The sequence below is a fragment of the Cavia porcellus genome, unplaced genomic scaffold (assembly GCF_034190915.1).
Source record: "Cavia porcellus strain 051 isolate PalLab524CR breed Dunkin Hartley unplaced genomic scaffold, mCavPor4.1 scaffold_26, whole genome shotgun sequence".
Lineage (NCBI taxonomy): Eukaryota > Metazoa > Chordata > Mammalia > Rodentia > Caviidae > Cavia > Cavia porcellus.
The window spans coordinates 32,888,892-32,916,120 of NW_026947509.1; the positions used below are offsets into that span (position 1 = coordinate 32,888,892).

The 27,229-nt window shown below is 38.6% G+C and overlaps 2 protein-coding genes across 4 annotated transcripts in view; both read right to left on the minus strand.

Annotated features, from left to right (window-relative positions):
* LOC100731122 (UDP-glucuronosyltransferase 1-6) overlaps positions 1–27,229 on the minus strand; it is a 206,490-nt gene that overhangs the window by 94,929 nt on the left and 84,332 nt on the right. Inside the window, exon 1 of one of the 3 annotated variants that reach the window (XM_063237067.1) lies at positions 17,812–18,722. The exons of the other annotated variants lie outside the window; for them this stretch is intronic. Coding sequence (XP_063093137.1) covers positions 17,812–18,669 — 858 coding nt within the window. The 5' untranslated portion in view covers positions 18,670–18,722. Of the gene's footprint in view, positions 1–17,811; positions 18,723–27,229 lie in introns of those variants that run through there. 3 annotated transcript variants of the gene reach the window in all.
* On the minus strand, positions 18,989–27,134 carry LOC134473271 (UDP-glucuronosyltransferase 1A8-like). Its single transcript, XM_063237071.1, has 2 exons — positions 24,894–27,134; positions 18,989–19,269 (listed from the first exon to the last, which is right to left on the minus strand). Exons 1-2 carry the CDS (start codon positions 25,749–25,751, stop codon positions 19,252–19,254), a joined length of 876 nt encoding a protein of 291 aa, XP_063093141.1. The 5' UTR covers positions 25,752–27,134; the 3' UTR covers positions 18,989–19,251.

Consider the following 27,229-nt stretch of genomic DNA (forward strand, 5'->3'; position numbering starts at 1 on the left):
TATGAATGAGAGTAAAATTTGTTCACAGTCAACTGTAACTTGATATATGTTGAAACAGGCTTCTGTCAGTGGGAGACTTTCCATGTGAGCTTCCTGGTAGCCACAAGGCAAAAACCCTTAGTCACTCAGCTCAACAATGGAAAGGATCCAAGCATAATACTCATAAAACATAAAACCACAAAGGACATAGAGGAAGAGAGTATCTACAAAACACAACCATGAAAATGGAAGTCATATGTCCTCATCTATTGATAATTATTTTGAATATTAATGCATTAATCTTCCAAATGAAAACACATACAGGGAATGTATTTTTTAAAACACTGAGTTATAAGCTTCTACAAAAATATTGCCTCAATTTAAGGACACACAAAATAAAAGTAAGAGGATGGGAACACGCAAGGTTAAATGAATAAAGTCATTCACTGCTCAATGAGAGAAAGAAGACTATACAATATAAAGGAATTGATTGATGTACTAATTATATACAAATAAAAATAGGTACATACCTCACACAGAGCAGCTAAATACCAAAGGTTAGGGATTAGAAAGAGAGGTAGATTGTACAATAATAATAGGGTCTTCGACACTTCATACTGACTGTCATGTTTTATGTCTGTGTCCCCCAGGCCTCATGAGTTTGAATTGTGCATTTGTTATTTGTTTATTGTCTAATGCTTGGATTGATGGTGTCAGCGCTCCACCCATAAAGGGGTGGAGCCAGGATGTGATGTAATGGCAGGAAGAAGGTATGTCTTGTTCTTTGCTGGTTTGAGCTTGCTGTTTGCAGCCGCCATGAAAGGCAGCCCAGCCATGCCCGCCTGCCTGAGAGCCAACTGAGGGTGGACTGATACCTCCAAAAGCTGTAAGAAATAAACCTTTCCTTTCCCAACTTGGGCATCAGGTATTTTGTCTCAGTGACAAGCATAAAGTAACCAAGACAGAATTTGGTACCAGGAGTGGGGTCGTTCGCTGTGACTATACCTGGCCGTGTTTTTCAAGAGGCTTTGGAAATGGCTTGTGGGCGGAGTTTGGAAAGGTTTGGATATGTTGCCTGCATGCATAGAGCTGGAACAGCTTAGTCTGTTCTGTAGAGGAGATTCTGATCAGAGCTCCAGAGACCAGAAGGCTGATAGAAAGCTTCATGGTAAAGACAAGGCTTGGGAGGTTTCTGCTGGGATGAAGGACTGCATTGGTTGTTGGACTCCACATGATGTGTGTTATGGCTTGGCAGAAAGTTTGTGTGCATTTTGCTCCTGCCCAGAGACTTTGCCTGAGACCAAGACAAAGGGCAATGGACTGATTAATCTTGAAAAAGAAATTAAAAAGCAATCAAACATTGAGGCTGTGGCATGGCTATTGTTGGGGGCTTTCAGCCAGCTTTATGTTTTGAATCAAGAGCAAAGAGCCCAGCAGGATAATTTCCAATACTGTGAGTTTGGTCAGAAGGAAAATTCCAGTAAGGCTGTGGATTGTAAAGACAGAGTTGAGATTTTTGATTCTTGAGGAGAAACAGAGAGATAAGAAAGATGGCCCCGGGGCATCCCAGGAAGCAGGTCCCCACCTTGTGCAGCCTCACAGCAAAGGTAAAAAAAATTTGCTCAGAGGAAGAAGCTACAGAGTGCCATGCTCCAGAATGGAGACAGAGGCCAAGTGAGGCTCCAGAATGGCGACAGAGGTCACATGAGTTCCCAGAATGGTGGCAACACAGAGAAGCTTTTCCTCACAATCAGATAAACACAGCCCTGAGATCCAGGCAATTGACCCCTACAGCCAAGAGAGAGAAAAGCCTGGCTACTGCTTCAGCTAGCAGCAAATCTTGGCGGCATCCACAAGGTGCCGATTTTAGGTGCAAGGAAAATGCACGAATTCTGAGGGTAAGACGGCTTCCACCTCGATTGCAAAGGGCCTGGGAAGCCAAGCAGTGTGCCCCTGAGAGGGCAATTTGTGAAGATGTACGGGTGAAGCCAAAGGTGCAGTGGAGACCCCGGAAGTTTGGAAAAGCCAGGAACGTGGACGATCCAAGGAAAGCTGCAAAAAGCAAGCAGAGAGGATTTAAGAGAGAAGCTGCAGGAGCTGAAATCCCTGGAAGTGCCCTGGGGGTGGAATCACCCAAGCCTTTTGGAGCTTGTAACCAGACTGCTTCAGATGCTGAGTGTGAACATCTAGGACTTAATGTTTATCCTGCTGGATGTTAGACTTGCTTTGTTTCCAATACTTTATATTCCTGTTTGTAACTTTTGGAATGGTAATCTTATCTTGTGCCTTTGCATTTCAGAAATGTTTAACTTGTTTCATTTGTACAGGGATTAGAGTTAAGAGTCTGCCATCCATCTTGGAGGAGACTTTGGACTTGGACTTTTCAGCAATGCTGAAGCTGTTAGAACTTTGGCAACTCTTGGAGGTGGACTAAATGTCTTTTGTATATAGGATATACATGAGTCCTGGGGGCCAGGGGTGGAATATCATGGTTTATGTCTGTGTTCCGCAGGCTCATGAGTTTGCACTGTGCATTTGTTATTTGTTCATTGTCTAGTGCTTGGATTGATGGTGCCAGTGCTCCACCCACAAAGGAGTAGAGCCAGGATGTGATGTAATGGCAGGAAGAAGCTGTGTCTTGCTCTTTGCTGGTTCGAGCTTGCTGTTTGCAGCCGCCATGAAAGGCAGCCCAGCCATGCCCGCCTGCCTGAGAGCCAACTGAGGGTGGACTGATACCTCCAAAAGCTGTAAGAAATAAACCTTTCCTTTCCCAACTTGGGCATCAGGTATTTTGTCTCAGTGACGAGCATAAAGTAACCAAGACACTGACAGATGATTAATATGGAAACTTTTGACCTGAACTGCACATGAAATGAAATGCACACAACACACTTATGGGATATTCTGTTCAATAGCAATAGGAGAGACTCTTCTCTCAATGCTTTACTGAATACTTTCCACAATAGACCACTGACCAAGGCAAGAAAAAGATCAAATGATTTAAGTACCTCATATTGTATCTAATATGATTTCAGATTAGAGTCCTATAAATCTAGAAAAACACACAGGATGAATTTCAAGTAATACATATAGTCACAAATAAGTTTCTTGACCAGCTTATGAGTCCTGGAAAAAATGAAAAGGACAAGCAAAAAAGATCTTAAAACAAATTAAGTTTGAAACACAACAAAACAGATAGGACACAAGAGTTCTTCCAGATCACTGTCCAAGTATAAAGATATATACGTAAGAAAAATTGTCTCAATAAAATATAAAATGTGCCTCCCAGTACTAAAGCAGGAATAAAGCTAGACTTGGTGAAACACAACTGTCATTCCAGCACTCAGAGAGACTGAGGCACAAAGGTCAGAAGTTGGAGCTCTGTTGGATAGCTCGCTGAGACCTTGTCTTTGAATAAATGGATGGGATTAGGGCTCAGTGAAACACACAGGAACAATTACATGAGAATTAATTTGGCAATATGAATAAAAATGAATAAAAACATTCCTAGAAAAATTCCACGTCAGGACTACATCATGAAGAAATCAAAAATATCAATTAAAAAAGAACAAGGAGATTCAACCAATAATAAAATTGCCCATCAAAAATCTCCCCAGGTCATCACAGCTTCAAGTCTAATTTCTACTCAGCATTTAAAAGAGGAGTTAGAAGAGCCACAGACGGAGGCAAAATTACAAAGAGCCAATCCTTCTCAAACTCTTCCATAAGGCAAAGGCAGGAAACACTCCCAAATGCTTTTGATTAAGCTAACATTATATCAACATGAAACAGAAAGGAGCACTAGAAGAAAAACAAACAAAATTATACAACTATATCCTTGATGAATACAAATGATGTGTTAAGTGAAATACAAGCAAAGAGAAATTCAACAATGCATTCAAAGCATCATCCACCATGATGCAATGCAAGTTTTCCCTCAGTTACGAGGATGGTTAAACACACCTAAGTCAATAAATGTGATATATCTCATTCACAAAAAGATGATCATCTCTTTGGAATTAGAAAAACTACTTACTTAATGTATTTTTTAGATATACAAAACTGCTTAATTTGATTCAACACTGGGTCACGTCTAAACACATTTCTCACCAAATTAATTAAGGGAGAAATGTCCCTCAATCAAGTAAATGCTACATGAGAATCCCATAGATAACATTCATTATATTTAACAATGAAAGATCAAAATCCTTTTTCTTCATACCCAAACACAAGGATCTTGAGTCTCACCACATCTGTTTAACACTCTACTGGTACTTCTTTAGAAAATAACTAAGCAAGGCAAAGAAATAAAAGATATCCAAATAGGAAAGGAAGCAGTGAGTTTTAATGTTGATAACATGAGCTTTCAATGGAAGACATTTCCAGTGAAAACCTCACACACTCTACTAAAAACATTGGATATAAAAGATAGCACAGTAAAACACTAGGATACAGCAGGATCACCAACATTCACTCGTACCAATTACTAGAAAGCTCAGTTAATACTTCCATGTAAAATAACTACAAAAAGAGCCATAAGCTGAACCAAAGAAGTAAATGACCTGCAGAGCTGAAACCTTTATGTACATGCTTAGTAATATGGTGAATTTTATTCATAAAAATGTGAGTCAAAGGTTTTTTTGTTCAGAGAAGAAAAGTATATTTAAAATTAATGCAGCAGAACGTTGAAAACTGTTTTACCTAAGCATGGATATATGGATGGTCATTATTACACAAAGATTCTCCTTCGTGTTTGTTTGAAAGCTTGATAAGAGGTTGTAAGAAATAGCCAGGCATGGTGGCTCACTCCCCTAATCCCAGCATTCTGGAAGCCAATGCAGTTCAAGCCCAGCCGGGGAAATGTGGAACTCAACAAGACACTGTCTGAAAATAACAAAAATACAATGAAGTAGGCGACGGGGGTGGCTCCGTGTGATGGATGCAATCTCAAGAACTGCCAACAAATAAATACAAAGTGAAACAAGGGACCCTGGAGGAGGCCTGGAGCTTAGCCACAAACAGCTCAGTCTGAATCTGGACTTTTGGATTAGAGTCATAACACTAGAGGAATGGAAGAAGCACAGATCTTTACTGTGTCTAAGTGGACCCCACCTCAGAGACCCTGAGCTAAGCTTGCCCAGAGTGAAAGACTGGAACTGGTTCCTTCCAGCAGCAGCCAGTCACCAATTCTATTGTAACTGACCAATCACTGTAAAACACTGAGAGGGCCTGTATTTCTCCCACTAAAACTGTTTTTTGCCCACTCTTTCTGTGAGCCAGCCACCACGTGGACTGGAAGACAAAAAGATCCCCTCCCCACAGCCCCCCATAGGCAACTGCCTGATGAGAGGAACACAAGCTGGGGTGACAGCAACTGCAGTGCAGAAACAACTTAATGCTTGTATTGACTGACTGACTTGGCAAGCCTGGGGTCAGCAGTCTGAGCATCTGTCTACAGGATAAAAATATGCAATATAGCAACTAAGGGGGATTTTTTTCCTGTCTTGGTTTTGAAATCTAATACTGTTCTCACTGTTTTGTTTTGCTCCATTTTATTGTTTTGTTTCATTTCCTTTGAAATAATAATAACAATAAAAGCTTTACATACTGTGCTGGATGACAATGAGCAGCCTTAACCCAGTTAATCCTGTTCCTGTTTATGAGTCCTCCTGGATTAACCTAAAGATGTTTCCTTATGGCAGAGCATCACTAAAATCTCCTCTGTAAGGGGACCCAAGAGATGGAGGGAGGGACGAAGGGGAAGACAAGGGGATACAGAGGAATTAACATGTGCTGTGTACATGTAGCATGTCCCTGCTCTGCATGTGATCATTATGTCCTGAAAACATGTACTAGGGGAAAAAAACAAAGGCAAATAAAATGCAATCTCCTATACAGGACCTGAGACACCACAAACAGACAAAGACCTCGAACACACACAAGCGCACACAACACACACTCCATCATCATAGTTTCCTTCCCGGGCATCATGACTGTTTCACAGCAGTTCAAAACCTCTAGGTCTTTACAAGATATCATCTGTTCCTCTGAAATAAGGACTGAGAAATGCACTAGCTGCAGAGCCCTTCCCATGAAGACTGATTCTGCTGTGTCTAAGCAATTCATCAAAGGACCGTTTTTCAACACAGAATTCTTCTTTGAGAATTAAGGTGTATTTTTACTTTTACATAAATGTACATGTATGTAATATTCTCAATGTTATTTTTTAAAAAATATTAATATATGAAAACAAACATATAAAAGTATAACAGGATCAATAAGTTTCATAGTTTATGAATCTCTCTTCATGACGGGTGATATAAACCCTCAGACAGGGTCTGTGTCTCTAATCACTCTGGGTGTTGCAAGGAGCCACTTTGAACACTCAGGAACCTGTAGAGCCCAGCCTTGGGTACACAGCAGGACAAGGTGGGGCCTGCCTGTGACTGTTGCAATCCTGATGGGGATTAAAGGGGAACAAAGCTTTTTAGTAAATAAGTGCCTCATGGTACTGCAACTTGCAGCTTATTGCTCTTGCAAGAGCAGAAAGCCAACCCTCGCTTTCACACCCTTAAATTGTAATCTTCCAGCTTTTTGAAAAACATCGTCATTGTACTTTCCCAACAGCTGGCTGAAAATATCTTTCAACACACATTTGCCATTACCAGAGAGAACACGACTCGGTTACCCAGTCTTATAGAATGGACAAAAGCCCCAAGAGCAGCTAAAATGCACAGTCCATCCCCAATAAAGTAATAAACTGAGACACAACAGTAGATGAATCACCAGAGTTTCTCCACTGTGCCTCTAACAAGCCTATCGCTTTTGCATTTGCAAGACTTTGGCATTTGTAAGTGAATCAATCCATATCCAATAGCATAGGTCAACAGTGTTACTGCAGAATATTTTGGAGGAATACACTCCACAAAGCAAAGCAGAAACTGTATCAGGGGAAAGAATTCCCACAGATGATGCTGTATACCTGAGAAATTATGAAAACCAAAACATAACAATTAGAAAGATAACAAGATTTACAATAGATATGAAAAGGATATTCCTTAATTAATTACATATAAGTTCAAAAGAAATGGAAATAGTCCATAAAAATAGCAACATGCCTAAAAATAGTTTAAAACAAAAGACAAAATGTTCAAATGAATAAAGTACAAACTTGTACCCATGGAAATTAAAAGAAGATCTGAATGAGTAAAAAGGACTACATCTTCCTGAAAAGGAAGACAGAAGCACAAAATTCCTCAGCTTTCCTCAAGTCACTCAAAACATTTCATGACAAATTAACAAAGCCCCATGTGTTGAACTCTTTTTGGAAATCAACAGAACAATTTTGAAGGTTCATACATTATGAGATTCACAAGAAAAATTCAAATAAATTAAGAGTATGGGGTTTTTTCTTCTAAATACTAAAACTTACTACAAAGCTGCTTAATCCAACCATAGTACAGCAGCATGAAAAATGTCAACTCTTGACTTCTGGGAGAACATGGTGGACAAATAACAGGAGCCACAGAGGGTCTCTGAGATTACCAGTTTAGAATCCAGGAGTGGTGCCGTGTGAGGAGTCCTATGCGAGGGGAGATGTACCCTGCCGACCCAGGAACAAACTAAGCTGAGAGAAACCAACTGGAAATGCAATCCTGATGATATAACAGGAACAGATAAAATTTCAGTGCGGAAGCTGGATCCCATGCCATTGGAAGCCATGATTTGAATTTCCTGCTGCCGATACTGCATCTCAATCAGCATGGCAGGGAGAGAGACACACAAAAGAGAGCTGGAATCAGCAAACCAAACGGCGTTGAGAGCAGGTCTGGCAGGGAGTCCTGCATCGACCTGTGGTGAGTGAGAGAAATGGGGACCCTTTCATAGACTAGGAGGCTCCAACAGAGGACATTCTGGGAATGAGCAGACTAGCTGGAACAGGGCCCTGCAGTGACTTTAGTCGCATATTCCCCTCACAAGTGGGAGTGGTGAGGGGAGCTTGGCCTGGTGACGCCGTGGACTAAGATCCAGTAGGCTAGCCCAAATCAGGTCCATGCGCCTGGCAGTGCACCTTAGCAGTGAAGCATTCAATAGGTTGACCTGGAGGGGCGGGCCCAGCAGAGGCTGCCCAGGTCTGTGTCTCCCTAGTACACTGCAGTGGGCGGGAACACCTAGCTGATGAATTCAAATAAACTGTAACAGACAAAGAGAAAAAAAAAAAACTGGGCCTCCTACATACGCTTGTATAGAAGGAACAAAAAGTATGGGAAAAGGGAGCAACAAGCAAGGGTCCTAAGTCCCCAATCATGAGAACACTGATCCAGGAAAGGTAAATGCAAAAGAGAATGAAGACAGAAAACATGCAATATCCGACACGGCACCTATAGACATAAAGCGGTATCTCCAGAGCCTCATAGACGAATTCAAAAATGAAGTATTTAATTAAATAAAGCAAGAAATAAGTTGAATAGTTAGAGAAATGCTAAGCACCGCCCAACAAAAAACAGATGGTGGAATGGAAGAACAGAAAAAAAGGGGAGAATTGTTTGACGGAGAAAATAGAGAAAACATAGAATACGTGAAGCAGGTTCAAAGAGATTACCAGGAAACTAAAAACTCTATTGAAAGCTGGCATAACAGCTTGAAAGAAACTAAGGATAGATTATCAGAACTGGAAGACAGATTTGTAAGGTGGGAGCATGAAATGGAAAACTGTTAGGTCTGAGAGAAGGGAGAGGAGGAGAGAGAGGGAGAGAGGAAGAAGTCCGTGGAAGGAGTGGAGTAGACGGCCGTGAAAGTAGTGGGCAGCGGTGGCTTTATTCCGGAAATGCGGGGAGGGGGCCCCCCACTGCCGGCCCCGGGCGCAGCCTCCACTGCACCCGGGGCCCGTGGTTAACACGGGGAGAGGAGACTGGCACGCTGGCTGCTGGAATCCGGCGATCTTTCTCTGGCGATCTCTCTCGGACACGTGGCGTGGGGGAATCTAAATAGCCTAAGCTTAGGGCAGCGCCCCAAGGCCATTAGAGATGCACCGGTATCTCATTGGCGCACAGGTTCTTAAGGATGGGGATATAGGGTTACAGTCAAGTCCATAGGGGGCGGGGGGGCGGGGAGGAGTTTCTAACTTAGCTGCAGCCTTTTCTGGTTACAGTGTTCCGTCTGGGCCAGCAACTCTTTCAAAAACTTCTTAAAAATAACAAGAAAACAAACAGCAATAATACAAAGACTAGAAGATGATAAGAGGATCTATAACTTAAGAATTAAGAACATAAAAGAAGAAGTAGGGACTCAAACAAACGAACTACAAAAGCTATTCACAGAAATAATCCAGGAGAATTTCCCTAATTTAGCAAAAAGTAAAGATACTCAGATGTATGAGGCATACAGGTCCCCAGCCACCTACAATCCAAACAGAGCTACACCCAGGCATATAATAATCAAAATTCCAGAAATCCAATATAAGAACAGAACATTAAAAGCTGTCAAAACAAGAAACAGATCACTTACAAGTGATCTGAATTACAGCAGACTTCTTGGCACAAACCATCAAATCACGAAGAGCTTGGGGGGAAATAATTCAAGCTTTGAAAGATAATAACCTCCAGCCAAGATTGATACATCCTGCACAACTGTCCCTAGAAATTGATGGAAAAACAAGGTGCTTCCAGGATAAACTGGAACTAGGGGAATTTGCAACCACCAATTCAACGCTACAGAGATTACTGCAGGATATTCTAAAAATAAAAAATACCACGATTCCAGAAACAGTGGCAGAGCGGCCACAATGAATGGAGCAGAAAGTGAAATGAAGAGGACAAACTGACAACTAATGGCAGAAAAAGAGCTCAACAGAAATGAGGCAGAGAAAGTTGGATGGTAGGAACAGCTATTTTGGAGAAAACAAGACATCATAATAGCTAGTGCTGATTTAGTATCATCTTGCTTTGCCCATCAAGCTTTTGTTCTTCTGTCTCCATTGGTCTTAACATGTTGTGTCTCATTGGATTTTATTATATGTGATAATATAAACAAAAACTTTTATAGACAAGGAGATTATAGAGAAACCATTGTTCATTTTCTGTTAGTTGATTCTAAATACCCTGTAATACTGTCATCCTCCTGAATGGTTTTACATTGTCTTGATATGTTTGATGCTACATTATACGAAGTTATACTCAAAGATTTTAGGGGAAGAGACACTATGGTAACTACTATTATGTCAAGATTATCTTGTGGTGAAACACTATTTTGCTTAAATTGCTATGTTTTGACCTGCGCTGTTTTGTTGTTATGCCCTCTTTTTTAATCTCAATCTCATTTTTATTATCTACTTTTTCACTTTTATCCTTTTAAATAAGGGAAAAATAAATAAAAAATAGCAGGATATATTATAGTAACCCACTTTGATTTCCTATTAACTTGATTTGAAACTCTGTATTGCTCTCACCATCTTGTTTTGACTGATTTTCCTCTATTCTGTTATGCTTGATAGTACCAAGTTTGAAAATATAGGGAAAAACTATGAAGACAATAAGATTCATTGTGATGCCCATTCTGGTTGACTATTTCTTTTGAAGTCCTCTAATGTCTCCAAAGATTGGTTTTATTGGTCTTATTCTTAACAGTTTTGTACAATTTTATTATAACTGATGATATAGGCAATCCTTTATAAGATAACAAGAGGCATTATGGTAACCATTGTTGATCACCTTATATTTTGTTTTTACATCATGTATTATGTCCATCCTTTTGATTTGACTGACTCTGTCCTGGTATGTCACATTTGGTTTTTCTTTCTTTCTTTTTTTTTTTTTTTTTTTTTTTTTGTCTTTTTCATTTTTATCGGTACCAGGGATCGAACTCACGACCGCCAGCTTGCAAGGCAGGTGCTTATGCCGCTGAGCTAAATCCCCAGGCCCCTGGTTTTTCTTTCTTAAAAAAAATAAAGTAGTAAGAACTGTGGAGTAATAAAACCCAAAATGTGAAATTGTCATTATACAAAAGAAAGGAAAAGAAAGTTCTTTAAAAGATATAACTGCATATATATTTAAGTGTATAAGATAGATAACCATATTACTGAGTTTTGTTGGATCATTGAACAAAACTGTTTGCAGTTTCACTGTTTGAAAGTCCCCTCTATATGCTTTAATTTTGTAACTTCAACAACTATTTCTAAGATGACAATATGTAATTAACTAGTGATTTCCTACTGTTCACTTTTTCTGAAATTCTGCATAACTTGTACCCTTTTTCTGTTTTTTTTTTCTTTTTTCTCCTTAAATAAAATTTAAAAAAAAAGAAACAAAAAGAAAAATGTCATCTCTGGGAAGCAGCCCTGGAGGTCAGAAGCAGATGCACAGAATGCAGAAACCAAAAACATGGAACACAGCATTGCAAGGTTTGGTGTTTTGGATTTGTGGTACAGAGATTTGAATCTATGTATTTCACAACGAATTAAATCCTCAGGACTCTTTATTTTAATTTTTATTTTGAGACAGGCTCTTACTAAGTCACTATGTGTTCTGGGCTGGCCAGGATCTTTAGATCCTCCTGCCTCAGCTTTAAGGACCTGGGATTACAATGGCCACACCCTCCACCAGTGTGGAGATAGGTTTCAATTCAACACAGAATAAATTAGTATTAAAAGATAACAGAATATCTGGATACCTATGAGTAACTAAATAAAAGCAGGTCCTTACACTGTGTAGTAGTATGCGATTGCAAAAACAATGCTCTTCCCATCGAAGTAGTTAAAAATCTATGAAACATAACATGGAAAATATGGTTCTATATCTTAGGTTTGAAAGCTATCCAGAAATAATTAAACAAAAATGGGACCAGTTTAATTCCCCCAAAATGAAAAATCTACAAAGAAAAGATGAAGAACAGCCCTAGACAAATATTTTCAGCACATAAAAATAAAAAAACTGTGTTAAATGGAGTGTGGAGAGGCTCTCTTTTGGTCACGCCTATTTGGGACTCTTTATGCATCACTGTTTATTTCCCTCCTTAAACATCACAGAAAACTTCAAAAGTTTGACACTAGTTAAATCTGGAGAAGAAATAGAAAAGTTAAAACCCTTTTATACTATTAATGAAACTGGGAGGCTGCTCAAACCTTGAAAGCTGATTCCAAAGTTAAATGAAAGGTATACACATCATGGACTCAGAAACTCTACCATAACATCAGCCTACTCAGATAACACAAGGAATATAGAGATATATGAATGTAAAGAAGATATTTAAGAATAGTTAATATAGTTTTCTTCACAAACAAAGTTAAAAAACTTAGTTGTCAACATTATTGATTGATTCAAAAAATAAGTGTGTCAATATAAAGACGAATGGAATTACTAACAGAATATGTCTAGTCTGTAAGTATTGACCTATGACGACACTCACAGTTTATTAGCAAATAAAAAGGCGATGAAAGAACATGTATCTTCCTCCTATCTCGTGATAAATGTATGTTTATGTTGTGTTTCTTATATGAGAGAATATTTGAGAACGTTATGTCAGACATTTCACTTAACATTATGTTCTAAACACTTTCAAAATTTCCCATTCCATTGTTTAAAACTATTTTAACATATGCTAATTTGTTTTCTTTATACTACTACTTTATCTTAGTTCATTTAAAAGAAAGTTTTGCCCATTATCTTTTTTTATAATCTTTTTGGTTTATGTCTTGTACTCTGTGTGACTACTTTACAGAAAGTGATACACAGTGTGATAACTATTGTTATTGTCTCATTATTTATGTTTTATTTTTCATAAAATAGTAAAGAACATGTAGTAGACTTTTTATTACATTTTACTAATGAAGTAATGTTAAATATTGTTTCTGACATATTTGAATATATATTTACATAAAATAATTTCAAAAACTTGGAAACAAAGCTAAAAAACTGATAATAGTAATCAAGTAGTACAAAGATTCTGTGTTGCACTTAGAGAAACCACAATGCAAACCTCTTTCCTTGAAGTACAAAGTGCAAATACAGAGGACCCAAAGCATATGATTATTGAAATTCACCAACTCACAAAACAAGACCAAAGAAACAAGAGAAAGGCAAAGCATTTAAAGCAGAGCACAGCTAGGAAACAATCAACACAATGGCAGTAGCAATTCATTTTCAACCAAGATCACTTGAAATGAGTTAAATCCCCAATAAAAAGATTAACTTCGTAGATTTTTTAAAAATGCACCAAGATGTCACTTACCTATGTCTTTTCAGGTAGGTAGAAAATGAGGGGATGCAAAAAGATATGGACAACAAAAATGAAAAAAGAAAAATGGGCATAGTTATACTTCACTCAAAGAAAACTGATTTCAGTCCAGAGTCTTAGCATCATGGAAGTGGACAACTTCTAGCAGTACAGTGTATCACAATGCATACACACTTTACAAAGAAAATTGATCTGCAAATATCTCCTTGAACAAGGAAAAGAATGAACTCAGCTCAAAATAGGCACAAGGAGGAAGTATCAGAGAATAAATTAGTGAACTAGAGACTAGAAGAATATTATAAAAAATCCAGAAAACTAAATATGCATCCAAAAACAAAACACATGCATATTTCACATACTTCTTCCCATAATGGTCAGGACCAGCCAAAGAAAGACCCAACAGAGACTTGGGCTACCCAACTTAAATGATAAAATTTCAATTACAGGCAACAGCTTGGCCCCTGGAAACAAGAAAGAATAAATAAATAAATAATAAATAAAAAGTTTCATGTGGGACTAAGGTCGCACTGCAGTCCCCTGATGCTAGCTTGTGTAGCAACCCGTGCTGAGTGTCCCCACAGGCTTAAACTCAAACATCTCATCCAGATTTTGAGATTCCTCAAAACAGAACTTCTACGCTTAAAACCTGAATGTACACAGTTCGCTCTTTAGCTTTTTACTGATATTCACTCAGATGTCAAACTGCCTGTAGATAGATAAAGAAAGTCTTGTTCTTTCCCAGAGTTTCAGGCTCCAGATGTCTCCTCATGTACCATTATTATCAATAACAACTATCTTCCTCATAAAAATGTAAAGTACAATGCCAAAATTCACATGCATTCACAAATTATGGATTATTTAATATACCTTGTAAGGAAACTCCACAATGAAATTGAAACAGTACAACAGACACAGTGATCAATGATCAGAATTCACAAGTAAAACGTGAACCTAACATGAATAGGTTTTTCACAAAGATAACAAAAATACATAATACATAAAGAATAGTAGTCTCTTCAATAAATATATAAGAAAAACTGAATCTCCATTTTCATCAAACAATAGGACCTTTCATTAATATTATATTTAACTTTCAACTAAAAATGAATAAAAGATTCACCCAAAGACAGAAATAATAAAACTATTAAAAGAACAACTGAGGAAACTATAGTATACTGGTGTGGACAGTGATTTTTTTATAATCTGAATCCAAAAGAATAACGGTAATAAACAGAACAAATGGGATTACATCAAGCAAACATTTGCTCTACAGCAAAGCAAACAATCAATGATATTAAAGACAGCCTAGGAATTGAGAGAACAGATTCATAAGCCATTCAGACAGTGTCAGATTCATACCCAAATCCACTGGTAGAAGCATAGATCTTTTACGACCATGTCACTGTATAACACCTTCATATTGCTACAGCCTGAATATCTCCTAACTGTACATGCTGAGCCCGTGTTCCTCCCAGCTAGACTTAGTACTTGGGCTACTGAAACTGATCAAAAAGTGGAAGAGACTGGGAGTGCTTTCTTTATTTCCTTGACCTAAGCAATTTACTCTTCTCCTCAATGGTGATATACCATGCTTGAAGAGAAAATTAATTACAACTGTAGACATAAGTAGCACGGAGAAACTCAGGACAATTTGGTTGCAGGAGGCCCTCAGGGGTATAACTTATGTAGGGCCTAAGACACCGCATACAAACACACAAGCTCACAGACACATACACACATACTCGCTGGTACACCAGCATCATCATACACACCCTATCACCAAAGCTTTCCTCCCACCAGGGAATCAGGGAGGTGAACTTCACAGCATGACTATTGTTCCGAAGTAACACAAAACGTTAACAGGATTCTCAAGACAGCTGTACACCTGACAGGAGAATGGACACATGCGTGCGCTCCACAGCCCGTTACATGAAAAATTTCTTTGGAATTTTATTCACTCCAGGCTCTAAGTCAATGGTCCATTTTTGACATTTGAATATATCTTTCCGAATTTTACATCATTTTTAGTCACACTCAAAAATATACAAATTTATAAGACTTTTATATGTATATACATATATCCTTTAAAAACTGTATTTTCATCTTATAAATACATGCATAATCATTTTATAGCATATTATACTATATATTTTAAATATATAGTGGAATATACAACTAACCAAGTATATAGAAAACGGAACATGGCACTATACATTTCACATTTTAAAAAATCTTTCTGTGATGAAAAATATAGAATCACATACATCTTTTGTATCTTTAAGCCCTTCTGGGTGACCTAGTGAACATTATTGAACTTGTTCTTGATGCAGGAAGTTGCAGGGTCCAGGGTGACATAAACAGCACCAAGACAGACCATAAAGCACAGAGAAATATGTACCCAGGTCCAACTTCATTGAGTCCTGGGTCTTGCAAGGAGTTGAAATTCAAACAAAATATGGATGCACCTAAATCTGCAGTCGCCCAGCTTCATAGAAATTAAACTCTTTCATTTTGCCACTAGCTGACTGAAAAACACCCAACATCAAAACCCTATTAATATGTCCTAGATCATGATTTAGCTATAAGATCAACTCAATGAGTATAGAGACAAAACAAACTAATACAAATGCATTCCTCCTCCAATAAAACATATCAGGTGCTTAATCTAAATGGAACAACTATTCATTCACCTAGAATATTACTCGTGTATTTCTTAAGATTTCTTCTATTATAAAAGTTGAATCCAAGTTTCAGTGATCAACCATCTAGTATTCTTACACAATGTTTTGGAAGTGTGTGCTCTCATAAAGAAAAGCACATATTTCTGGGGTGTGCAAGAACAAATCCTTAAGTCCAGTGCCCTAAGGGCTGGGCCATATGGTGGTGGTATTGGGAGGTCAAATGAGCCTCAGGAGCTTGGAGAGAGATGCATGGACAAGGTTCCTGGAAGGGGACTGTGGATTTTCTCTCTGGAGTCCCACATTTGCTTTCCTGGTTCCTGCAGGGAGAACTTGCCTCCTCCACGCTCACCATAATGCAATGTGCTCACCAGACACTCATAAAACCACAACCAATCAATTTTGGACTGCAAGTTTCAGACCTATGAAGCAAGATCAACCTTTTCCCTTTACAGGTATAGATTCCAGGAAATTTCTCATAGACACACAAAACTGAGTGATTTTGGCACTACAAATATCGGAGGTAATTATTAGTCGATGATAGATTTACATAATAAATCTCACAAGCTCATATGAGAAAATAAGAATAAGGCTAGATGGCCAATTTTTCATTTGATAAAGGAAAATAAACTGTAGCTCTTAAGAATCAATGTAAAAGAGGACGGTGGGCAAAGTGAATGGTCAGAAGCAGACTCAAAGGACAGAAAATTAAAACAAAATAAAGATGCATTTCTGTTCTATGCGTGAGAACAAAATTATTCCTAAATGGTATTGGAAAACCAAATATTTAGTGGAAAATAAGTAATTGGATCCTTTCACTCTGTGGATTAAAGGGCTAACACAATTGCTAGGTATCAACACTGGAAGAGTTTTAAAGAGCAAAAAGGGGCTGGGGATTTAGCTCAGCGGCATAAGCGCCTGCTTGCAAGCAGGTAGTCGTGAGTTCGATCCCTGGTACCGATAAAAACGAAAAGGACAAAAAAGAAAATGAAAAAAAAAAAGAGCAAAACATATAAAGTGTATTTCTGTACCTTGGGTTTGGGGAAAACTACTCAAAAGAAACCCAAAAAGCAATAAATTAAGCTTAACCAATTAGAATACAGAAAAGTGACACACTGTAAAACAAAAAAAAAAAAATGAAGAAGTCAATAAAGAACTGCTTGGAATACCCATATAAAAGCTAGTGTTGAAATTCCTAATATTCAATTCTGACAGATAGTGTTTGTGAAATCCAGCTCTGTCAAATTTAATTAAACATGAATATGTAATGCACAAAAGTAGAAATACAAATGTTCAACTGAGCAATAACAGTAGGATTTAAAATCTACAGCAGCTATACACAAAATTTTTGTCCAGGAAATTAAGAAAAAAAGTGAGACACTGGACAATGTCTGTAGACAGAGAAACATAGCAAAACTGAAAGTCTCAAAGAAAAAAGGAATTAAGGTGAGGTGATATAACATACAAAAGCAGTTCCTCAAATTATTAAAGAATATGTGTACATCATTAAATCCAGAAACTCTGTTTCTGACAATTCAGACTATTGAGAGAATAAAGAAAACATGAGAATATCTGAATGCAAAGGAGACAGGAAAGGATATTTACTATGAGTTCTGTTCATAGAATAAAAAATAGAAGTATGTTTATCAATATCCATTGATTTTATAAACTGAAGTGTAACTTGAGAAATACCTTTTAAATTACTAAAAGTATGTCGAATATTTAAATATTGGCCTGTGAATGTGTCAATCAATGTGGAAAAGTGAAAAATTCAAGACAAAAAGAAATACGTCTATTACATTTTTTGTTTTACTTACTGATACTGATGAGAAATTTTGCATGCCATTCATACATGAGTGTTCAAATTTCAAAACATTTTCAAACATTCACACCCTGAATGTGCTAAAAGACAGACAGAATATACCATGGGCAAGGGCTTTTTTTCCTCTTGACAGTTGATTCCACCAACAAAGACCATGTTGGGCATCACAGGTCTGGGAAAGTCGAAGACAAAGTCTGTGCGTAACAACCACACTGATGCTTGGCTGAACAGATCATATGTACTAACAGGTCTTTGGAGAATTTCGGCAGCAATTTCTAAGGCATTTTTATAGAAATAATTGCAAAATAAACGCTCCTCCAGGTGGATAAAAATATTCTGCACTCTCTCTTTGAAAGGCATGACATGTGAGAGTGCTGAGAGAAGTCTGGGAACGTAAGAAAGAGCAGAGGGGCACTGTGTGCCTTCTTCAAGAAGATGGCAAAATACTGTCCGAGCAAAGATCACAGATGGCAACGAAAAATATTTGGCAACAATTAAGCCACACACATCAAAAGGATCCGTTAACACCGCATCAAAAGAACTCTTTTTTAAATATTCCACTATTTTCTTTGCATTAAACAAACTCCTACAACGTGAAAAGGTGATGTCAAAAAAGCGTTTGCATGAACCTGCTGCAATAGAATACATACTTTGCTCCGGAGTTTTCCACTGAGTGTCAGCAAAAAGCCGAAATGCCTGATCCAAATCCTGCACAGTAAATGAAGTTGGATAGGTCTTTACTGTGAAGTTCAGTGACCGTCCTAGTTGCCAACTGACTTCCGGCATGACAATGACCACCTCGTGTCCTCTCTGGATGAGTTTCTCCACCACCGAGCGTAGGGTGAACCAGTGGCTCCCGTCCATGGGCACCACCAGTAGCCTACCCGCCTGGGCAAAGCTGGATGCTAGCAGCAGACACAGACACAGAGGAAGGAGGGCAGGCGAAGGTACAGGAGCCATGATACTGCAGCCTTGAGCTACCCACCTGCTTGGACACAGCGAATGTGATACACTGCGTGGAATAAGGACAGGTAAAAAACCTGTCTCATCATGGGCGGAGATTCACATGTCAATACATGAAGCAACAATTAGTGACAATGATTTACTCAGAACAGTATTGATTACCAAGTTCATTTGCTGGCATCCCTACTAGCACATTATCCAGACACAGACAGTTTAGCATCATTATCAAAGAAACAATCATTACCCGGCCTACATGGTGAAACTGCAAACACAGATATTATATAATGGAATTGGACATTGACATGTCACAAAATCGGAAGTCAAAGTACATTTTATTTAAGTTTCTATTACCAGAGACTGAAACAGTAAAATTTAGACATTGTGTTCCCACGAGCCAGGATGCTTTTCTCACAATGAAATTTTCACTCCAGGTGCCAAGGAATCTCTGCAAGGCCCTTAGCCCTGACTCTTCATGGGCATCAACTGTCTTGATCATCCTGAGCATCCCTGCATGGACAGGCACTGCTGTGAGGATGACTCTGTGGGGAATCTCAGGTTCCTGCTTGCAGTTCCAAATCCTTAGACGTCTCTCAAATGCTGAAATTAGTATGACACAAATCAGTATGAGTGGCCTTGGCCACTCATGTACTCATACACTTTGATAAAATCTGAGCTCAGAAGGTAGAAAGACAACTTCCTCTCCCCAATTCTATACCACTCCCAACAAGGGGACTTAGCCTGCAGCCTCGATCTCAAGAAGAGAACTGAGAACTTCATACAGTAGTCCCAGCACTTCCAAGTTGCTTCCAGGATGCCTACTCCTATACCAAACCACAGGAAACAGGAGTGAGGATTGCGTAAATACAGAAACAAAGAAATGAAGCAGTTGTGTAGTGACCACCACGGAGATCTGGGCATTGGCTCATGTATGCTGTCATGTGTGGGGTCTGCCCAGAGATACCTACCATACTAATAAAACACTGTGTCCTAAGTTGGCTGTGAGAGGAAGCACAAGGGTGAGGCTTGACTAGTTTGTTCCTTCACTGTTATTTGCCCTAGATGGTGACCTTGTCCACTGGAGAGCATTCTCACTTCTCAGATTTTAGAGAATCCAAGGAATTACAATAGATTCAGGCAGGTGGTCATGAACCAGACACACTTGTTAAAAATGCAGGTCCTACAGTTATACTAACATACAAAAACTGCAACCTTGGTACATTTCAGAAGGCATGGGGAGCTACCAGTCCTAGACCTCAATAGACAAAATTTCACTTGATTGTGCTCCTACCTCATTCCTACCTGAAAGGTAGGAATTCCAGAACTGCCTGGTTTTTAGCAGGATAACCTTAAGTCACATTTCCCCATGAAAAGACTGCCCAATCTCGGACCACAGGCTATACCTCTGCCACATACAGACTCCAAACGGCCCTATTACCTGGCCAGGTTTCTCAGCCCCTGACTTGCTCAGCCAGGAGTTCTACCTGATTGATGGGTGCAAAGTTGTCTCCTCAGATGGTGGGGCCCGGGAAGCAAGCACACTGTACATTACAGAACTCACAGTGGTCAGGCCACCACATGAGTTCATAAGAGGTCCTGCTTCCCTAGACTGGTAATGACATTGCCTTTCCTGGATCATACTGCAGAGATCCAGCTTGGGCCTCCACAATGCCCAAGTAACTCTGGCTCATGTTCTTTGCAGAGTTTCCTAGAAAACTATGGTAAAACACATCCATCCAGACAGGATTCAGTACAATGCTCTGATCTACAAACTGCACACGTACAAGCTAATTGCTGCTGCTATGAGAAGATTCCATTCTGTGTAATCATGGATCTGTCTGCCTCTTCTAGTGTCTTAGCAACCCTTCCATGGCCATTGATTCTTTTGTATGAGACTTTCCCAGAATGCACCAGATACAATATCCACCATCCACAATATTCTATTCCACTCAGCACAGTGAAGGAGAGATAAATAACAACTTTCCCACACATGAAAACCTTATGTACCTCATCATCACAATACTTGTCTGCCAGCAACTGCAAAAGAAAATCTTGCCAATGAAACCTCGAAATACTGTTAAAACTATGAAAAATGTGAATCAAAAACACAGCAGTATAATTAAAATAGAGCCACTAAGACTACAATGACAATGTGTGAGAAACATTTTCTTTTATACTAAAAAAGAAACATAAATAACAAATATGGTAGAATTAAACTGTAAGTGCAGACAAGCGACAAAATGATGCACCTTAGTATATTTAAGACTAAGCAGGGTGAGCAAGGGAATGAAGAAAATAGAATTTATACTATGCACCGATACAAATTCCCTATGTTGAATGTTTCAAAATACATTATAAATATGTACTAATAAAAAGTAAATTTAAAAAATAGGAGTAAAACTTGTTGAACACAATCAACTCTACCTTGATATTACACTGAAACAGGCTTGTGTCAGTGGGACACTTTCTATGTGAGTTTCCTGGTAGCCACAGTGCAAAAACCCTTAGTCACTCAGCTCAACAATGGAAAGGATCCAATCATAATACCCATAAAACATCAAACCACAAAGGAACACAGGATATAGACGAAAAGAGTATCTACAAAACATTCACAGCAAAACCATGAAAATAGAAGTAATATGTCCTTATCTATTGATAATTACATTGAACTTAAATGCATTAAATTCCCAAATAAAGAAACATACAGGGACTTTATTTTTCAAAAGACATACTTACACGCTTCTACAAAAATATTTCCTCAGTTTAAGGGCACACTGAAACTAAAAGTAGAAGGATGGAAAAACACTAGGTTAAATGAACAAAGGCAGTGGTAGCTGCATGTCTAGCAGGTGAACTTGAAAGAAAGAAGCTATACAATGCAAAGAAATTGATTGGTGTACTAACTGTATACAAATAAAAATAAATGCACACCTCACACAGAGCACCTAAATATCAAAGCTGAAGGATTGGAAGGAGAGGTAGATTGCATGATAATCACAGGGTCTTCTTTGCCTTATCTCTACAGTAGACTAATATGGAAGCTTTTGACCTGAACTGCACATGAAATGAAATGCACACAATGCACTGATGGTTCATTCTGTTCAACAGCAATAGGAGAGACTCTTCTCCCAGTGCTTCACAGAACAATGCCCAGAATAGATCACTGACTGAGGCATGAACAAGATCACCACATGTAAGTATTGCATATTGTATCAAGTATGTTTTCTGATCAAAATCCTGTAAAACTAGAAAAACACACAGGATGAATTCCAAGTAATTCACATAGTCATGAATGCATGTTTCTTGACCAGCCAATTGGTCCCAGAAAAAATGAAAAAGACAATTAAGGAAAACAGAAAAAGTAGCAGATGATTCACCAGAGTTCACCCACTATATCTCTACCAATACCCCTGCTTTTGAATTTGCCAAGATTTTGGCAGCTGTATGCAAATGAATCCATATCCAATAGCCTAGACAAACAGTGATACTACAGAGCATTTTGGAGGTATATACTCCACAAAGCAAGCAGTAACTGTATCAGGGAAGCTATTCCTGCAGATGATGCTGCATACCTGAGAAATTATAAAAACCAAAACATAATGGTTGGGGATTTAGCTCAGTGGCATAAGCGCCTGCCTAGCAGGCATGACGTTGTGACTTTGATCCTTAGTACCATAAAAATAAAATAAAATAAAAATTGGAAGGATACGCAGATTTAGAAAAAATGTCAAAGATATTTTTAATTAATTACATATAATCAGTTCAAAAGAAAAGGAAATAGTCCATTAAAAATAGCAGCATGCATAAACATATTTTAAAAAGACAAAATGTTCAATTAATAAAGTATAAACTTGTAGTCATGGGAATTATAAAAAGATCTGAATGAGTAAAAAGGACTACATCTTCCTGAACAGGAAGACAGAAGCACAAAATTCCTCAGCTTTCCTCAAGTCAATCAAAACATTTCATGACAAATTAGCAAAGTCCCAGTGGTTTGATCCTTTTTGGAAATCAAAAGAACAGTTTTGAAGGGTCACATATGATGAGATTCACAAGGAAATTTCAAATTAATGAGGAGCATGTAGTTTTCATTCTTAAATATTAAAACTTACTACAAAGCTGCTTAATCCAAACATAGTACAGCAGCATGAAAAAGTCCAGTCTGGGAAGCAGCCCTGGAGATCAGAAGCAGATGAATAGAATGCAGAAACCAAAACATCAAACACAGAACGCCACATTTTGTGTTTTGGATTTCTGGTACATGGAATTCAACCCAGGCTCTTTGCAATGAATTAACTCCTCACGACTCTTTATTTTAATTGTTGTGTTGACACAGGCTCTCACTAAGTCACTCTGTGTTCTAGGCTGGCCAGGACCTTTGGATCCTGCTGCCTCAACTTCACACAACTGAGATTACAGATGGGCACACCCTCAAACAACTTGGAGATGTTTTGAATTCCATGCAGAGTACAATTAGTATTAAAAGGGGATAGAATACCTGACTAACAATGAGGAACTAAATAAAAGAAGATCCCTACACTGTGTAGTATTAAGTTTTGCAAAAAAATGCTACCCTTACTGAAGTAGTTAAAATCTATGCAACGCAACATGAAGATAATGTGGTTTTATATCTTACATTTCAAAGATACACAGAAATAGTTACACAAAAATTGGACCAGTTTAACTCCCTCAAAATGAAAAGTCTACATAGAAAAGATGAAGAACAGCCTCAGGCAAATATTTTCAACACATAAAAAAACCTGTTAAATGCAGTGTGGAGAGGTTCTCTTTTGGTAATGGCTGTTTGGAGTTCTATATGCCTCACTAACCTATATGTTTATTTTCCTCCCTAAATATTATTTTTAAAAAACTTCAAAAATTTGACACCAGCTAAATCTGGAGAGAAAATAGAGAAGTTAAAACCTTCCTACAGTATTGATTAGAATGTGAGGATGTTCAAGCTTTTAAAGCTGCTTCCAACACTGACCAAAAGGTATAGAAGACACTATGGACTCAGAAATCCTAGCAGAACATCAGCCTTCTCAGAAAACACAGAAATAGAGAAATATATGAAGGTAAGTAAGATATTTAAGAATAGTTAACACAGTTTCGTTAACAAAAACTAAACTTTGACTCAAAAAAAGTTCTGTCAATATAAAACTTGAGTGCAATTACTAACGAACTATATCAAGTTGATAAATATTGGCCTATGATGACATCCACAGTTAATTACCAAGTAAACAGATGATGAAAGAATATGTACCTCTCCTCTATTTCATAATAAATTTGTTTATATCGTGCTTCTAATATAACAGAAGTCATGTGATATTTGAGAATATGTCTGATTTATTTCACATAATATTGAGTTCTAAATACTTTAACACATTTCATATTCCATTGTTTAAAATATTTTAATATATGTTACTTAGTTTTATTTATGATACTATTATATCATAGTAATTGAAAAGAAAGTATGGCTTGCTACCTATTTATTTATTTAAATTTTTTTTTTTTGTCTTTTTCCTTTTTATCGGTACCAGGGATCGAACTCACGACTGCCCGCTTGCAAGGTAGGCGTTTATGCCGCTGAGCTAAATTCCCAGCCCCAGTAGTGAATGTGGTTTTTTTTTTTTTTTGTCTGCTACCTATTTACTTTTAGTAATCTTTTTAGTTTATGTCTTGTACCCTGGGTGACTACTTTACACAATATGATACACAGTGTATTAACTACTGTTATTCTCTCACTATTTGGCTATAAAATTTTGTTTTATTTTTCATAAAGTAATAAAGAACAAAAAGCAGATTTTCATATTAAATTTTCCTAATGAAGTAAAGTGAAATTTTGCATTAGATGGTTGTGTATATGCAAAATATTTTCAACAACTCGGAAACAAAGGCCAGAAACCTGCTAGTAGTGTTTTCCAACAGGAACTGGCATAGGAGAGCCTCATATCTTAGGTTTCATTGGTTTTTCAAAAAGATTCTTTGTTTAGACAGAAAATGATATGTACTTACAAAATCGTTATACAAATACCTATCAAGAAGAGCAGCTTTTTAAACTTTGCTGACACACAGTCAAGGATTGGCACAAAACAGTTTGCTGAACCAGAGAGAAATTAAAAAGGCAATGAATATTGATGACAAATCACACTTCAGAAAGCATTCTTTTTATTTAAAGTGCAAAGCCAGGTCATTCTCCATGTGCCAAAAGAGAGACAACATACCTTGGGCAAGGGCTTCTTCCCCTGATGACAGTTGATTCCACCAACGAAGACCATGTTGGGCATCACGGGTCTGGGATAGTCAAGAACAAAGTCACTGCGTAACAACCAAATCGATGTTTGGCTGAAGAGGTCATATGCTGTGACCGGTGTTTGGAGAATTTCAGAGGCAAGTTCTACGACTTTCTTATAAAAATAAGGGCAAAATAAATGCTCCTCCAAATGGAAGATATGGTTCCAAACTCTCTGCGTGAAACTCATCACATCTGAGAAACCCAAGAGAATTCTGGGAACGTAAGACAGAGGAGCAGGGCACTGTGCACCTTCTTCAAGATAATGGCAAAAAATTCCTCGGGAAAACACAACAGATGGAAGAGAAAAATATTTGGCAACAATAAGGCCACATGCATCGAAAGGATCCAGAAACACTGCATCAAAAGAACTCTCCTTTAGATACTGCACTAACTTCTTGTCCTTAAACAAGCTCCTACAATGTGAGAAACATAAATCAAAAAATCCAGCAGATGAATTGGCGAAGAACAAGAACACACCTTGCTCTTGAATTTTCCACTGGGCCTCAGCAAAATTCTTGAACTCCCGGTCCAAATCCTCCAAGGTGTAAGATGTTGAGTAAGTCTTTACAGTGAAATTTAGTGACTGTCCCAGCTGCCAACTGACCTCTGGCATAACCGTGACCACCTCGTGTCCTCTCTGGATGAGTTGCTCCACCACTGAGCGCATGGTGAACCAGTGGCTCCCGTCCATGGGCACCACCAGCAGCCTGCCTGCCTGAGAAAAGCCAGATGCCAGCAGCAGACATAGGCACAGAGGGAGCGGGGCAGGTAAGAATGTAGGAGCCATGGGGACTGCAGCCCAGAAGCTCTCAGCTGCTCACACTCTCAGCTGGTGAACAGTGGGGTAGATAGAGGAAGTACAAACACAAACCCTGTGCTCACAGAAAGGCGTGGCTTCATATGCTCATAAAAGAAATTACACATACTACCAATGATTGCATTTAAGATTAATCATTCATGAGTTACATTTTAGAAGTAATCTCCTGATATACAGGCTATATAAGGATGGCTTTTGATCTTTGTCCTAGTGAAAGTCATTTCCTGAAATTCAGAATTCAGATTTCACAAAGATTAAATACAAATAAACATGAATATAGGTAGTAGCTGCACAATTATTCTAGGTGCAAATTTGAATTTATCTTCCAACCACCAAATGTTCTGTGCTTGCAGCCCTGATTTGAAAGACCAGGTGTACGTTCACCCTGCCCTCCTCTCTGGCAGTGGAAAGGCTCTTCACAAGCAGCTCTGCAATGGACAGGCATAGCTGACTGCTTTGCTCTATTTCGAGCAGGATCCGCACTTCTTTTTCAAACCCTCTGAGGACTCACAAACCCAGAATTCAGACTGACAATTCCCCTACATGGACGGTGTCAGGGATCTGACGAAAGCTGACTCCATCTACTTTAAGTCATGTCCCCATGAAAGCACGCAGTGCAGCGGCTGCTTACCTGTTCAGTACCAGCCCAGGCACTCTGCTCCAGGGCCACTTGCTTTCATCTTGCAGTGCTTTCATGTCCTGTTCTGAGATAAGGAACTTTCCTCTGAGCTCATTCTAACCACTCCTGGTCCCTCTTTCAGGAATCCAACTTACTTGTCCCCCACACCGAAGTAAGCACGCAGGTCAGAGAAATGACTTTTGCATGTTTTCACCCTCCTTCCATCCCACCTACACTGTGCCCTAAGACACAGAACACAAGCTGCTTCCCATTTGGTGACATTCAACCGATTTCTGGCTTCCTTTGTAAGATGAGCCTGTTGGTGTTTGTAAGACCACTCCCTCAGGGGCATTTCATGAAAGGGTCTATGCCAACTCAGGGACACAATCCATCAGAACATGTGAAGGACCTTCTGAGATACTTAGCTATTTTCAGATATTTCCTCAGAGTCTGGGACAACTGCCCTCTCCAGTAAAATCTTACTCCACTGACCCCATACAGACAGTTTCCAACTTTCATATGACAGAGACGAGAAGAAAAAAAATCCGATTTGATCTAAGAAATCAAGCAGCAGATATACTCAAAATTGCTCAATGATTCCTCCCAGGCACCAAGATTCCCTCTTTCACAGATATTGATGAAGCAATGAGCTTAAAACAGAAAATCAACTCTACCCTCAGAGACAAATCATAGAGAAATCTACCCTGAGAGAGAAATCTGCTCTGGATCCACAGCAAAACACTACTCAATCTACAGTCCACACTGGAATGCTGCCTAACAGCAGATCCCAAAAGCAGGAACTGCCTGGATAGAGAAAGCAAACTCTGAC

What these genes read in the sequence shown, in the direction of transcription:
- LOC134473271 (XM_063237071.1), bottom strand. Translation starts at nt 25,751, where the DNA reads ATGGCTCCTACATTCTTACCTGCCCCGCTCCCTCTGTGCCTATGTCTG.